General features: G+C 42.4%; 1 protein-coding gene across 5 annotated transcripts in view; it reads left to right on the top strand.

Moving 5' to 3' along the window:
* Positions 1 to 14148, top strand: part of LOC129709621 (thyroid hormone receptor-associated protein 3-like) — a 112443-nt gene that overhangs the window by 84794 nt on the left and 13501 nt on the right. For 4 of the 5 annotated variants that reach the window (XM_055656084.1, XM_055656088.1, XM_055656085.1 and 1 more), the window contains 4 exons: positions 1017 to 2012; positions 4620 to 5288; positions 6669 to 6841; positions 9381 to 9489. In XM_055656084.1, the coding sequence (XP_055512059.1) occupies positions 1017 to 2012; positions 4620 to 5288; positions 6669 to 6841; positions 9381 to 9489 (1947 nt within the window). The remainder of the gene's footprint in view (positions 1 to 1016; positions 2013 to 4619; positions 5289 to 6668; positions 6842 to 9380; positions 9490 to 14148) is intronic. The other variant, XM_055656086.1, reaches the window with a different exon arrangement.

The following is a 14148-nucleotide window of genomic DNA, read 5'->3' as shown; positions in this document are numbered from 1 at the left end:
AACATCCATGCACCGTTTTGTGTCGCCGTATATTCACTCTGCCTATGTGGAGCCTTTAATCTTCTGGTAAAGACAGGTGAAGTAATTGATTGATTGAAAGATACAGCATGGGAACAAGTGCTTAGGCTCACCGAGTCCACACCGACCATCGATCACCTGTTCACACCAGTCTTTGTTTTTTCACTTCCTACACACCAGGGCAATTTACAGAGGCAAAATAACCCACACACCTGCACGCCTCTGGGATATGAGAGGAAATCGGTGCACCCAGACGAAACCTATGCAATCACAGGGAGAATGTGCAATTTCCACACAGACAGCAACCGAGGTCAGGACTGAATCTGGGTCTCTGGTGCTGTGAGGCAGCAGCACTACCAGAAAATTTAGTGTTAAAAAATTGCACCCAGTAGAAGGTCAAATTATCGTTGCTGCAAGGAGGAGAGGAAAATGTGCAAGTTGTGCCCACAATTTCCTCTAAATCTACTGCCTTTTGAGATTGTTTTCCATTGGCAATATGACCTTAATATTTCTGGGTCTTAAAGTTCTGTCCCTAAATGTCTTAGCTTAGCCTTCTCCTCAAAGCCATTTCTTTAAATCTAATTGGCCAAATTGTGTTGTAAAGGCTTCCCAGATCTTGTGCGCTTCCCCCACTAAAAAATGTTGATCTCGGAAGGTAAATGTTGGTCATCTTGAGGTAAATTATTAGCAAAAAACAAACAGCGGCGAGTACTCGGCAAAGGGATGGTCAATGGTTCTTGTGCAATATGCTGGTGCTGGGTCTTGACCTGAAACGTCAACCTTCCCTTTACCTCCTTAGATGTTGCCTGACTCGCTGTATTTTTCCGGCAGTTTGTTTCTTGCTTGAGATTCCAGCTTCTGTATTTCCTTGGGATAAATGATTGCATCAAAGCCATTGTATAAATGCTGGTAGTTATTGCATCAGCCACCAGAAAATAAAAAAAAGTATGTTCATATTACATTCACACTGTGATCTCTCTTCTGCTTTTGCCTTGCAGCCCCAGGTCTCGTTCCAGGTCCTATTCTCCAACTCATAACCGGGAGAGGAATTACCCGCGAGAGTACCAGCCTCGGGAGTTCAGAGGCCACCGTGGCTACAGGCGGCCCTTCATCCAGCGTCGTGGGCGAGGCTACTACCCCCGGGGCAACTGGAACAACCGTGGGGGCTACGGCAACTACGGCAATTACAACCATTACGGCAACTACCGGCCCAACTGGCACAACTACCGCTCGACCTACAGTCCCCGGAGGGGCCGATCCCGCTCTCGCTCTCCCAAGCGGAGGTCGGCGTCGCCAAGGTCCAGGAGCCGCTCCAGGTATACTGACAAGTCATCGTCCAGCAGGTCGGGCAGGTCATCATCATCCAGGTCCCGCTCCTCTCCTCACCGCAGTCGCTCGGCCTCGCCAAAGCGGCGGAGCAAGAAAAATAAATCTGCCCAGAAGGAGGCGGCTGCCTCTCAGCCGCCCAGCCAGGAGCCCGAAGACCAGCAGAAGAGGTCACCCGAGGACGGGCAGGCTGGCAATGGTGGCACAGAGACTCCCACTGGTCTGCCCCCCAAACGTGGCGACTCCTGGAAAGGTCTGACTGCCTACGACGCCAGCCCCAAGCATCCCAGCCCTGCCCCGCGCTCCACGGTGGTGCTGAAGACCAGTTCTCCCGTGCATTCCAGCCCCAGCCAGCAGAGCCCTCCACAGTCGAGCGTTGTCCGCCACACTTCGCCTCATGGGAGCCCCTCACAGATGAGTCCTCAGGGCCGTAGCCCCAGCAGGCTGAATACCTCTCACCAGAGCCCTCCGTCTATCAGCTCTACAATTCGTAGCCTGCCTCGTCAAATCTCGGCCAACCACAGCCCGCCGCAGAGGAGTCCACCGCTGACCGGTCTCCCACTGGGCATTGCACAGAAAGAAGAAATGCGGCCAGGAATATCTGGCCTATTTCCGGAGCAGCCGGCCCCAACCATCCCTTCATATCTAAAGAGGTATGTTCCAAAAAGGTCAGTATTAAGTTCTTGACTTATCTTTCCTTTCCATCCCTTTTGTTCATCTTTAATTAGCCTTCTTACGAAAGTGTTTGAAAAGTTGTCACAATTGCTCCTGTAGAATTGAATAGTAGGTACATTGCATTTCACAATGGTGAGTCTTTGTGATTTGTAGCATCTAATGAAATATCTTCCGAGGCGCAGGTTCTGTAAACCCAGCTAGTGACTAGTTAACCAATTATTTAACAATAGAATGGCTGTTCTGTGTAACTGTGGATAACGGTAGAATGATTTGTTAACACTTGCGTGTTTGAAAAGGTATGATTGGTCAAGTGACTGTGGCCTGAAAGAATAGTTCTTCCATTATGATTTTGGCTTTCATTTTGTTAAGCCTTTGTAATCCAGCTAGCTTGGCAAGGCTGGCAGAAGTTCAGGAATTGACAGTTTTTTTTGTCTTCCATGAATGTGGTACTCCTTACTTTTAAATCTTCTGTGTAATGGAGTGGGATGGTTGGTAAAGTAAGAGAGCATTCCAGAATACGTTGTTTAATGGCCTTGAATAAGATATAACACACATATAAGAAATACTTCTATTGTGCATCCTCAGTCGTCACCCTGTTCCCAGCAGGGCTCGGTCTTAAACTGTTATTACCGTCATCAGAAACATCTTGCAACTTAAGCTTTTGGATGTGGGGTGGTCAAATAATAAAGGATGAGATTGCATTTTGTTGTACGTGGCTCTATAACACACGTAGATGACGTGAAAACTGGTGGTGATGTGGATGGCGAGGAAGTTGCTGAATAGGAAGCCGAGGAAGGACTGGATGGAAAATTGGACAGGCAATTGGCGGATGGAATTTAATCCTGACAAGTGTGAGGTGTTAGTCAATTTAGAAATAGGGCAGGACAGGTACAGTGAGTGGTAGAGCGCTTAAGATTGTTAAAGAACAGAGGGACTTTGAAGGTCTAGTTCACCTGAAAATGGTATGAAGGGTGGTGAAGAAGGCATGCTTGTCCTTATCGGTCAGGGTATAGCATATAACATTTGGGATGTTGCAACTTTACAAAATGCTGTACTGGGATTATTGTGTGCAGTTATGGCCGCGACACTGTAGGAAGGTGATGGTTGTGTTGGTGAGAGTGACAGGAAGCCTGCCATGAGGTTGCCTGCATTGGAGGATTAAGTTTATGGGGATGGGCTCGGTTTGTTTCCCCTAGAGTAAAATAAAAGCGTGCCTCATAGAAATGTATAAAATTGAGAGGTAGTAATGGGGCAGTCATATTCTTTCTCCCATGGCAGAGGTATCAAAAACAAGCCCACAGATATAAGGTCAAAGGAAGTTTTCAAGATGATTTGAGGGAAAAGTTTTATATGGAGTAGTTTATATGAGGAACTCGCTGCCACAGGAGGTGGTGAAATCAGATACGATTAGTACATTTAAGAGGCATTTATACAGCTCCTAAATAGGCATGACATTCAGGCAAATGGGATTAGTCTAGATGAGAAGAAGGTCAGCATGAATGCGTTGGGTCAAAGGGCCCATTTCTGTGCTGTGATACTCTGACTCTGGCACATGCGGGCTTATCCTCCATTTAATGCCGCTCCTAAATTGGCATGTTTGAGATGGAGGGCATGGATACTTTGGCTTGATTTTTAGACCCATTTAACAGTGTCTCAACTTCCTTTAGCTTTGCAGTTCTCAATGTTTTGCGAGGGACCGTACTCCCAAATATGCAATGTACAGTGTACCATGCACTATGTATTTCCCCATTTATCCATTTAAAACTGCCTTTGAAAGTCTTTTTAAAAAAAAAGAGACTGGAGCAAATCGCGAACAACTGTCATATATTTGAGCCCTGTTTATGGTCAGGCTGGTTCTGAGGTGCTCTTTCAATATTTGATTAAAATGGTTTCAAAGTTGGCTACTGTCTGGCAATATCTTGTTCTAATGCAATGTGTAACTAGATTTAACCCCTGCGTTTCCCCTCAATTCTTTTTGTGCAAACGTGTCAAGAGATTTTTTTCCATCTGTATTAGATGGCAAGGAGTAGTCCTTGAATGTAGATGTGGGATTGTGATCTTTAAGCAAGCAAAGGAAAAGTGTGCATTATTAATCTGTAACTTTGTATTATACCTTGGAAAATATGGTTGTGTTTTTAAGTGTTCTAGTTTAGCTCAACTGAAACTCTGCCCCAAGTCATCGTCTTATCCTTTACTTCCTTTTTTTAAAAACCCCAGAGCTTTTGTAACCTAATCAGCACATGATATTCTCTATTCTTTTCTGTCTTTACCTTACATTTGTGTTGGCACTTCACCTAAACATCTTTTCGAAAAAGTACTTTAATGGATCTCAAGTTGAGGTCTTGCTCCAAGCTTGGGTAAAGACAAGACCTTTGAGATGGATCCTTGCTGTAAAATCTTCCATTTTAGCCAGAAGCTATATGGCATGATTTCTTTTTCTCTGCATATGTTATTGGGTTTTTAAAAACAGTGAATAAAAAGCTAAAATATTACTGAAGGATAGGGCGAATGGAAGAGAAAAGGAGCAGAAAGGAACAGATTTTTTTTTTAAAGAAAGCGAGAGACCAGGCCAGTGCTTACGAAAGGCTTTCTGCTTGCAGTGTGGTGAAAACGGAATTCCATGTGAAAAATATTCCAGAGAAGGGCAACCGTAGCAGCCAATCCCCAAAACGATTCAAGGGTGGAGTTGCAGAGGATTTTGAAAAAGTGTCGAAAGCAGAGATGCGTCACAAATTTAGTTATGATGAAGAGGAAGTGGAGGATCATACTAAAGAATACCCGTCCAAGAACCAAAAGGAATATGGATATGAGGATGAGCCCAGGTACCGGAGCAAATTAATCGCAAGTAAAACTCAGGAGAGATATGACGAGGAAGATGAGGAGGAGGAGGAAGAAGATGAGAGTGATAGGTCACGCAAACGGGAAGAAGTGAATTTCTTTAAGCAGATTGCCATCTCCAAGGAAAAGTTTAGGGAGGTGGAGAATGTGGAGGATGAGGAAATGATACCTGAGAGATTTAAAAAAGAGGACCGCTTTCAAACCAAGAAAGTAGATGGGAACAGATACCGGGAGGTATCGCCCATGAAAACATCAAAGTATAAGTCAGGCCGAGCAGAAAGTCCTCTTCCTGCAAGGAAGAGCACTGAGGCCAAAGAGCAGGAAGATGTCACTGCTCTGGAGGAGAGCTCCTCAGTGCTCAAACCAGCTCATCGTCCGACAGAGGTGACACTGAAAATGGATTCCTTGCAGTTTGGCGATGATGTTCTCGGGTAAGAATTGGATTGTGTTTCATGTTTATTTCGTCATGGAGGTTTATGTGGTTTCTCTGCGGCTAATTCTGTAATGATTAAATACTTTCTCTTCCATCTCCCCACCCCATCCTGAAATAGTATATTAAATATGTTAGGTGGGATTCTACATTTGTGTGGGGCTAAGGCCATTTAGTAATTTGTGGTTGCTTTAGAGAGCTGGTTGTAAGAACTTAATAGAACTTAATGCTTGTCGTACAGCCCTTTGAAACTGCACTATCATTCAATACGATGATGGTGATCTGATCATCGACATCAGCTCTATTTTGCCACTTCATCCCCATTCCCCTGATTAGTCTGAAAAAATCTGCCTGTCTCAGTTGTGAATGTATTTTGTATTTCATCATCTACTGCTCTCTTGGGTGCAGAGTTCTAAAAAAGTCACTATCCTCTGAGAGGGAAACTTGGCTCCAGTCTCAGTTGGGTGACCCTTTAATTCAAGACCATGTCTCATAGTTCCTGATTTCTCACTACTTCAACCTGTTGCAGTGAAGTCAAATTCTTAAAACATATTTCTGTAATCTTGATTCCGCTTTGTGTAATTTCCAGCTGAAATTTGTTACTTGCATAAAATGTAAACAACACATTGGTTCCAAGCCATAAGACCAGTGATCCATCTGATAGATTGGTTAAAAAATTGGGCATACATTATAGATCTCGGGGGTGCTGGGGTTATGGGGAGATGGCGGGGGAATGGGGTTAGGAGGGAGAGATAGATCAGCCATGATTGAATAACAGAGTGGATTTGATGGGCTGGAAGGCGTAATTTTGCTCCTATTCTGACCTTATGATGTCTGCTAATTGTGTAACGGGCCACTAAAATATTGCTCTTGAGGCCCTCTGCTGCCTTACTGAAGCTTGATTCAGTGACCCTATAATTCTTTTGCATTGTTATTCATATACCCTCATTTACTCTTTTAGGATTTTTCCCCATCCTTTCCTGCCTCCGTTTGATAATATGCCCAGATCATGTTCAATTGCTGTCTTTTATGCTGTGGAGAGCATCAGCTATTTCTTGACTTTGAAAGCAATTTATCAGAGTGAGCAGCAATTTAAAATGTTTCTCTCCCATGCTTTTTCCCATGCTGCCGTAACACCTCCCTCACCATGGACTGGAAAATGATAGATTATCTATATTTAAATTATTCAGTATCTTCATTATCTAAACTTCAACAAACCTGGTGACTTATCTTTGAGATATTGATGCATGGTGGTGATCAGAAAAATGTTACATGATAGAATGAATGATGCCCTTGCTGTACTGAATACATTGAGTGACAGTCAGAGCATTGCATCGGAATAGCCGACTTTCATGAGCAATTCTTTGTGTCATCCTTCCAGCTCTGCCAACGTCCTGACCCATGAACGACGACTCTGTCGTGACCTTGTTCACAAACCCAAAAAAGATCAAGAGTTCCGTTCCATCTTCCAACATATTCAGATGGCCCAGACTCGCCGTAGCCCTTCAGAACTGTTTGCTCAGCACATTGTGACATTGGTTCACCACGTGAAAGGTAAGATAACAAGTGACTGACTATTTAGCAATTTTCTCCTTTCAGTGTGGGGTTTGTTTTAATTCTTTTTCTTTTGGGTCTGGTCCCTTTGCAACCATGTAACATGTTAAAATTGTGAATGCTGACAATTATACTCATTATAATCATTATATAAAAAAACATCATAAAAAATGCTCATTATTCTTGCATCCATGCTGTAAATCAGTTGTGTTTCGATCACACAAAAGGGCTCAAAAAGGGCATCATTTACTTGTAGCCACGACACATAGTGACCCGTGAAACCACCAAACAGTGCTGGTAAATGAATTCTATAAGAGTGTGTGCTGGTTACTGAAACAAGCTGCCAAATTAATGATGTATCTTTCATTCGTATCTGTTTCCTACATCATATGTTTTTGTGACCTCATTCATCTTGCTATTGAGTGAACAAAGGGGTGGGGGGAAACCGTACATCTTAATTATTCCCCTCCACTTTTCAATATTCCTTCCATTCCCTAAGTAAAGATTATTTATCATTGAGCATCTTTTATTTAAGCCTCTAGTTTTGGAAGTTGTAACAGTTCACATCTACCAGTCAAGCCATTCATATATATATATTTTTTTAACTATAGAAGGGCACTTCACAGCCTTCTCCAGACAAATAGAGTCTCAGCTTTTCATGATAAATCTATATTGGTCTTCTTCTATACTTTGGGAAATGTGTTTGTATCAGCTCTGTTGTTATCTGATCTTTTTATACAATGGCTTTTTGCTCTGCAGATGGCACAGATCCACCTTGAGGCCCAATAAAAATATCTCACCATCTTTAATAATAAACTGATCCGTGGACTATGATTGACCTTCACACATTTGATTTGCGGTCCAATTTTATGTTGTAACCAAAAATCTAGCATCTCAAAAGTACTTTTTAAAAATGTGGCCGCTAATGCTACAAAACCAGTTTGCAGGCTGTGAACCATTTGCATTTAATTCTCCATCCAGGTTTAAAGTTGAAACATTCAGCAAGTTGGACAGCTTGAAACAAAAAGCTTTCGTGAAGAAAGATAAATGATGATATTTCGGAGACTTTTTTTTATCAGAATAGTCTCATAGAGAATGAAGTTTCCTTGTTTGAGTTGACTTGCGCTCCCAGCAGTTTCTGTGTTTCAGATTTGTCATTTGCACTTGGTGCTTTTTTTGGCCCAAAAAGGTAGGGTATGGGTATCTGGTACTGTTGGTTAACATGTCTCTAATTATTTTCCTATTTGTGTAGAGATATGACTGAATGGAAAAGAAGTGACCTGTGGCATAAGCCTTTTCCAACTTTTGATTTATATCTGGAATATATTAACTCCGGAGCTTTGCAGGACATAACGTGACGTCTTGTTGTGGGATAAGATGGTGCGGGTAACTTCACAAAATTGTTTGGCTGCCGACTGAAGTCATGGCACTTTTACTGTTTAATCGCTACAGCTAAATTGTTCATTGTGGTGATACCTACCAAAGAGTTAAATATTTAAAGGAACTTCATCCTTTATCATCTGGGTGAAATTGCTAGATGTCCTCATTGATGATGGATGGATTCCATGTTAAAATGACAGCGTTTGCATTTACAATGTATATTCTGAATATTGATCGAGAAAACCCAATGGATGGTTCGTCTCCAGATGTTGCTGCATTGTGGCTATCGGATGGAAATGTTTGTTACTGGAAGACCAGCTGGCAATTTTTTTGCTGAATGTAGTCTGTTGTTTTTATATCCACAAAGATCCGCTATCGCCAGTCATCGTAAGCAAAAGTTACTGAAAGCTGAAAGGGATTTGAGTTCGTCAGGTTGTTTGAACGAATAAGCACGGATAAAAGAAATGCGATTAAATAAGAAAATTAGGTTTCATTCTTTTAGTAAAAGAATCGAAACTTGGAACAAAGTATGTGTGATAATGATGGAGCTGGGAAAAGGAGATGACATTTTAGTGGAGATGAAAAAGAGATGCCTACCAGCATTTGTGCCAGTTATTGTACGCTTCTAACCATGATTGTTCTGCAATTTGTATTTTTGTGGTAATCTTTTCACGTAAAAACCAAATGGGTTTGAAGTAGTTGGCTTATCCTAAAGCACAAGTGCATAGAAGTGACCGGACAAGAAAAAATGGTCAGCGATATGCTCGAACCACCTACAAAAGGAGCTTTGGAAGCCCCTTCGAAACAATGGGTCCCAGTCTCTTTGGAAATACAACTCTTGCAATGAATTCCATGCAATGATTGAGCTGAGACTGTTGGAATGAATCACCAGGAGTGCTATGTTTGAGCACTTTGGAAATGAAAACATTAAAATTAGACATCATGGGTGTTAATAAAAAATGTTTTGAGAGGTCGTAGAGTTAATGTACCAACAGTGTGAGACTGCAATTCACAACAGTCTTCTTCCACTTTGGATGATATTCAAATATATAATCTTTGCCTTCTTGATGGTAAATTTTCTTTAAGATTTGGATATCTCTCATTCTATTCACTCATACATCTCTTTAAAAGACCATGTTTCTTGTTTTGAAACCAACAGAGCATTACTTCAAATCAGCAGCAGTTACATTAAATGAACGCTTTACAATGTACCAAAGGAGAACAGCTGAGCAGGAGGTTCCCAGGCAGAAGAGCCCAGAAATTCATAGGTACCTGGTTTTCCTTTTTACTACTGGCGTATTGGTATGCTTCAGCAATCTTGCGCCAAGACTGTCAATAAAGAGATTCGAGTTTCGATCCTGATATTCAACTCTTGTCAACTGTTGGCCCTGAAACATTCTTTAATTGTGCTGTGAAAATTGAGTGCCCATTGACTTTTCCCCCTAGTGTGTGCTGACTTTATGCAATCTGTTAATCATAGTTAGTGAAGAAAAGCATTGTCAGTGAAGAAATGTGATGTTGGTGTCAGTTTTCTTCCATAGCCACTCCTTCCTAAATTAGAAGTTGGGGATTATGTAATATTCCCACTCATGCTAATCTTTAGGATTGATCTGCTTGTTCTCCTCTGACAGCCTTGGTTGAGTTGATAACATCTTTACCTCTTGGGCAATCAGGCCCTCTTTTTGAGTTATGAACAAGTTTTGGGTGATAGTGGTGTATTGTACCGATGCAGTCTTACTGTGTCAAAAGTGCCATGATGCAGATGAAAAATTAAACTGTCCTATTCATTGTACTTCAAACATTTCAAAGTGTTAATGATGAAGAGTGAGGGTGCTTTGTGTTTGTCTGTCTTGTTTCCTTATAGAACCACTTTAGAACTACTATTTTAGCTTTAAAATCCAGACGTTTTCAAAGAGACAAAATCCATAATTGTATAGGTTAGGTTGCCTAGGATGGCAACAGAAGTTGGGGAGTGTTCTCTGGTTCCCATTTCTTAGTACATAAAGTCCTGCCTCTCCACTTCTTTTTCTTGAACAAGTATGTTTGCTTGTTGATAATGAAAGGAACTGGATAGTTTGTCCTTTCACTTTAAATTTAATCCATAATGGTGAGAGAAATGTTTTTCAGTTAGAGAATCATAGAGTGATACAGTGTGGAAACCAGCCCTTCGGCCCAACTCGCCCACACCAGCCAATAATGTCCCAGCTACACTCGTCCCACGCCTGCTCTTGGCCCATATGCCTCCAAACCAGTCCTATTCATGTACCTGTCTAACTGTTTCTTAAACGATGGGATAGTCCCAGCCTCAACTACCTCCTCTGGCAGCTTGTTCCATACACCCACACCTTTATGTGAAAAAGTTGACCCTCAGATTCCTATTAAATCTTTTCTTCTTCACCTTGAACCCATGACCTCAGGTCCTCGATTCCCCTACTCTGGGCAAAAGACTCTCTGCATCTACCCGATCTATTCCTCTTATGATCTTATACACCTCTATAAGATCACCCTTATCCTCCTGCGCTCCATGGAATAGAGACCCAGCCAACTCTCTCCCTATAGCTCACACCCTCTAGTCCTGGCAACATCCTCGTAAATCTTTTCTGAACCCTTTCCAGGTTGACAATATCTTTCCTATAACATGGTGCCCAGAACTGAACACAATATTCTAAATGCGGCCTCACCAACGTCTTGTACAACTGCAACCTGACCTCCCAACCTCTATACTCAATACTCTGACTGATGAAGGCCAAAGTGCCAAAAGCCTTTTTGACCACCTTGTCTACCTGCGACTCGACTTTCAAGGAACCATGCACCTGTACTCGTAGATCACTCTGTTCTACAACACTACCTAGAGGCTTTCCATTTACTGTGTAGGTCCTGCCCTTGTTAGACATCCCAAAATGCAACACCTCACACTTCTCTGTATTAAATTCCATCAACCATTCCTCCACCCACCTGGGCAATCGTCCAAACCCTGCTGCAATCGTTCATAACCATCTTCACTATCTGCAAAAGCACTAACTTTTGTATCATCAGTAAACTTGCTAATCTTGCCCTGTATGTTCTCATCCAAATCATTGATGTAGATGACAAACAGTAATGGGCCCAGCACCGAACCCTGAAGCACACCACTAGTCACAGGCCTCCATTCTGAGAAGCAACCTTCCACCATTACCGTCTGCTTCCTTCCATGGAGCCAATTTGCTATCCATTCAGCTATCTCTCCTTGGATCCCATGCGATCTAACCTTCCAGAGCAGCATACCATGCGGAACCTTGTCGAACGCAACATGTACACAACCTCACCAACCTTTTTGGTCACTTCTTCAAAAAAAAAATCAGTTTCGTGAGACACAACCTCCCACGTACAAAACCACGCTGACTATTCCTAATCAGCCCATACCCATCCAAATGCCTGTATAACCTATCCTGGACATTATGGAGGGCACTGATGTTTTCTATAACAGTGCCCTCCATAATGTTTGGGATAAAGACACACCATTTATTTGTTTGCCTCTGTACTCCACAATTTGAGATTTGTAATAGAAAAAAAAATCACATGTGGGTAAAATGCACATTGTCAGGCTTTAATAAAGGCCATTTTTATACATTTTGGTTTCACCATGTAGAAATTACAGCAGTGTTTATACAGTCCCCCCAATTCCAGGGCACCATAATGTTTGGGACACAACAATGTCATGTAAATGAAAGTAGTCATGTTTAGTATTTTGTTCCATATCCACGCCAAAACACCCCCCACCACCGTTTCACAGATGCTTTGGATCTTGGGCAGTTCCCTCTCTCCTCCATACTTTGCTCTTGCCATCACATTGATAGGTTAATCTTCGTCTCATCTGTCCACAAGCCCTTAATCCAGAACTGTGGTAGCTCTTTTAAGTACTTCTTGGCAAACTGTAACCTGGCCATCCTATTTTTGCGGCTAACCAGTGGTTTGCATCTTGCAGTGTCGCCTCTGTATTTCTGTTCATGAAGTCATCTGCGGACAGTGGTCATTGACAAAGCCACACCTGAAGAGTGTTTCTGATCTGTCGGACAGGTGTTTGGGGATTTATCTTTATTATAGAGAGAATTCTTCTGTCATCAGCTGTGCTGGTCTTCCTTGCCTGCCAGTCCCTTTGCGATTAGTAGGCTCGCCAGTGCTCTCTTTCTTCCTAATAATGTTCCAAACAGTTGATTTTAGTAAGCCTAAGGTTTAGCTGATGTCACTAACAGTTTTATTCTTGTTTCTCAGTCTCATAATGGCTTCTTGGACTTTCATTGACACAACCTTTGGTCCTCATGTTGATAAACAGCAATAAAAGTTTCCAAAGGTGATGGAAAGACTGGAGGAAAGACTAGGTGCTGAGAGCTCTCTTATACGTGCATTAGGACGCAATTAAACACACCTGAGCAATTACAAACGCCTGTGAAGCCATGTGTCCCAAACATTATGGTGCCCCGAAATGGGGGGATTGTGTATAAACCAGGCTGTAATTTCTACATGGTGAAACCAAAATGTATAAATATGGCCATTAATAAAATCTGACAATGTGCACTTTAACTACATGTGATTTTTTTTTTTCCTTACATATCTCAAATTATGGAGTACAGAGGCAAATAAATAAATGATGGGTCTTTGAACCAAACATTATGGAGGGCACTGTATCTCTTGGCCCCTTTTTGCCCTTCTGATGTTCTTTTTTAGTTTACTCCTTAGCTCCTGAAACTCCTCCAGAGATGCACTTAATCCCAGCTGCCTATACCTGTCCCTTGCATCCTTCTTGTTGTTTAACGTGTCAATTTCCCTCGTCAATCAAGCTTCCGTAAGTTTGTCTGCTTTGCCCTTCACTCTAACTGGGACGTACACATCCTGAGCTTTCTTTAGTACACTTTTAAAAACATCCCACTTAGCCGATGTCCCTTTCCCATCCAACCACTTGCTCCAGTCAACGTGAGCGAGACCTTCTCTCATACCCTCAAAGTTGGCCATACCTCAGTTGACCATTTTAACACATGGACCCTCTCCTTTCCGATCCATAACTATCTTAAACCTAATCGAACTGTGGTCACTGGTCCCAAAAGGCTCCTCCACATAGACTTCATTAACTTGCCCTTCCCAATTTCCCAATACTGGATCCAGCGTTGCCCTCTCACGTGTGAGGGCCTCCACATACTGCTTAAGAAAACTTTCCTGAACACTTTTGAGGAATTGCACCCCATCTGAACCCCTCACACTATGATTTTCCAAGTCTATATTGGGAAAGTTAAAAACCCCTACGACAACAACCTTATTTGACCTGCAATCTCCAGGCACATTTGTTCCTGTTAACTATTTGGGGACTACACCCCCAACAAAGTGATCATCCCTTTCTGGTTCCTCAGCGCCACCCATATAGCCTCATAGACAAACTGTCCATAATGTCCTCTGAACACAGCCGTGACATCCTCCTTTACCAACAATGCAAACCCCCCTCCTCTTTTTCCCTCGCCCCTGTCTCTCCTCAAGCTCCTGTACCCCGGAACATTGATCTGCCAATCCTGCCCCACCCGTAACCAGGTTTCAGTCATGAGTTACAACGTCCCAGTCGCTCGTACCTATCCTTGCCCTAAGCTCATCTGCCTTACCCGTCAAGCCCCTTGCATTAAAATACGTGCAGTTTAAATCCATCCTCGCTCTCTGCCTTTCACCTGCCTATTCTGTCCTCTAACCTTTCCCACACCATCCTCCATACCAACTTATATAACCATATAACAATTACAGCACGGAAACAGGCCATCTTGGCCCTACAAGTCCGTGCCAAACACTTATTTTTTCCCCTAGTCCCATCTACTTGCACTCAGACCATATTTCATGCCCTTCATACCCTTCATTCCTTTCCCATCCATATACCTATCCAATTTATTTTTAAATGATAAAATCAAACCTGC

This window comes from Leucoraja erinacea, chromosome 26 (genome assembly GCF_028641065.1).
Source record: "Leucoraja erinacea ecotype New England chromosome 26, Leri_hhj_1, whole genome shotgun sequence".
Lineage (NCBI taxonomy): Eukaryota > Metazoa > Chordata > Chondrichthyes > Rajiformes > Rajidae > Leucoraja > Leucoraja erinaceus.
This window is presented reverse-complemented; position numbering and strand designations above follow the sequence as displayed.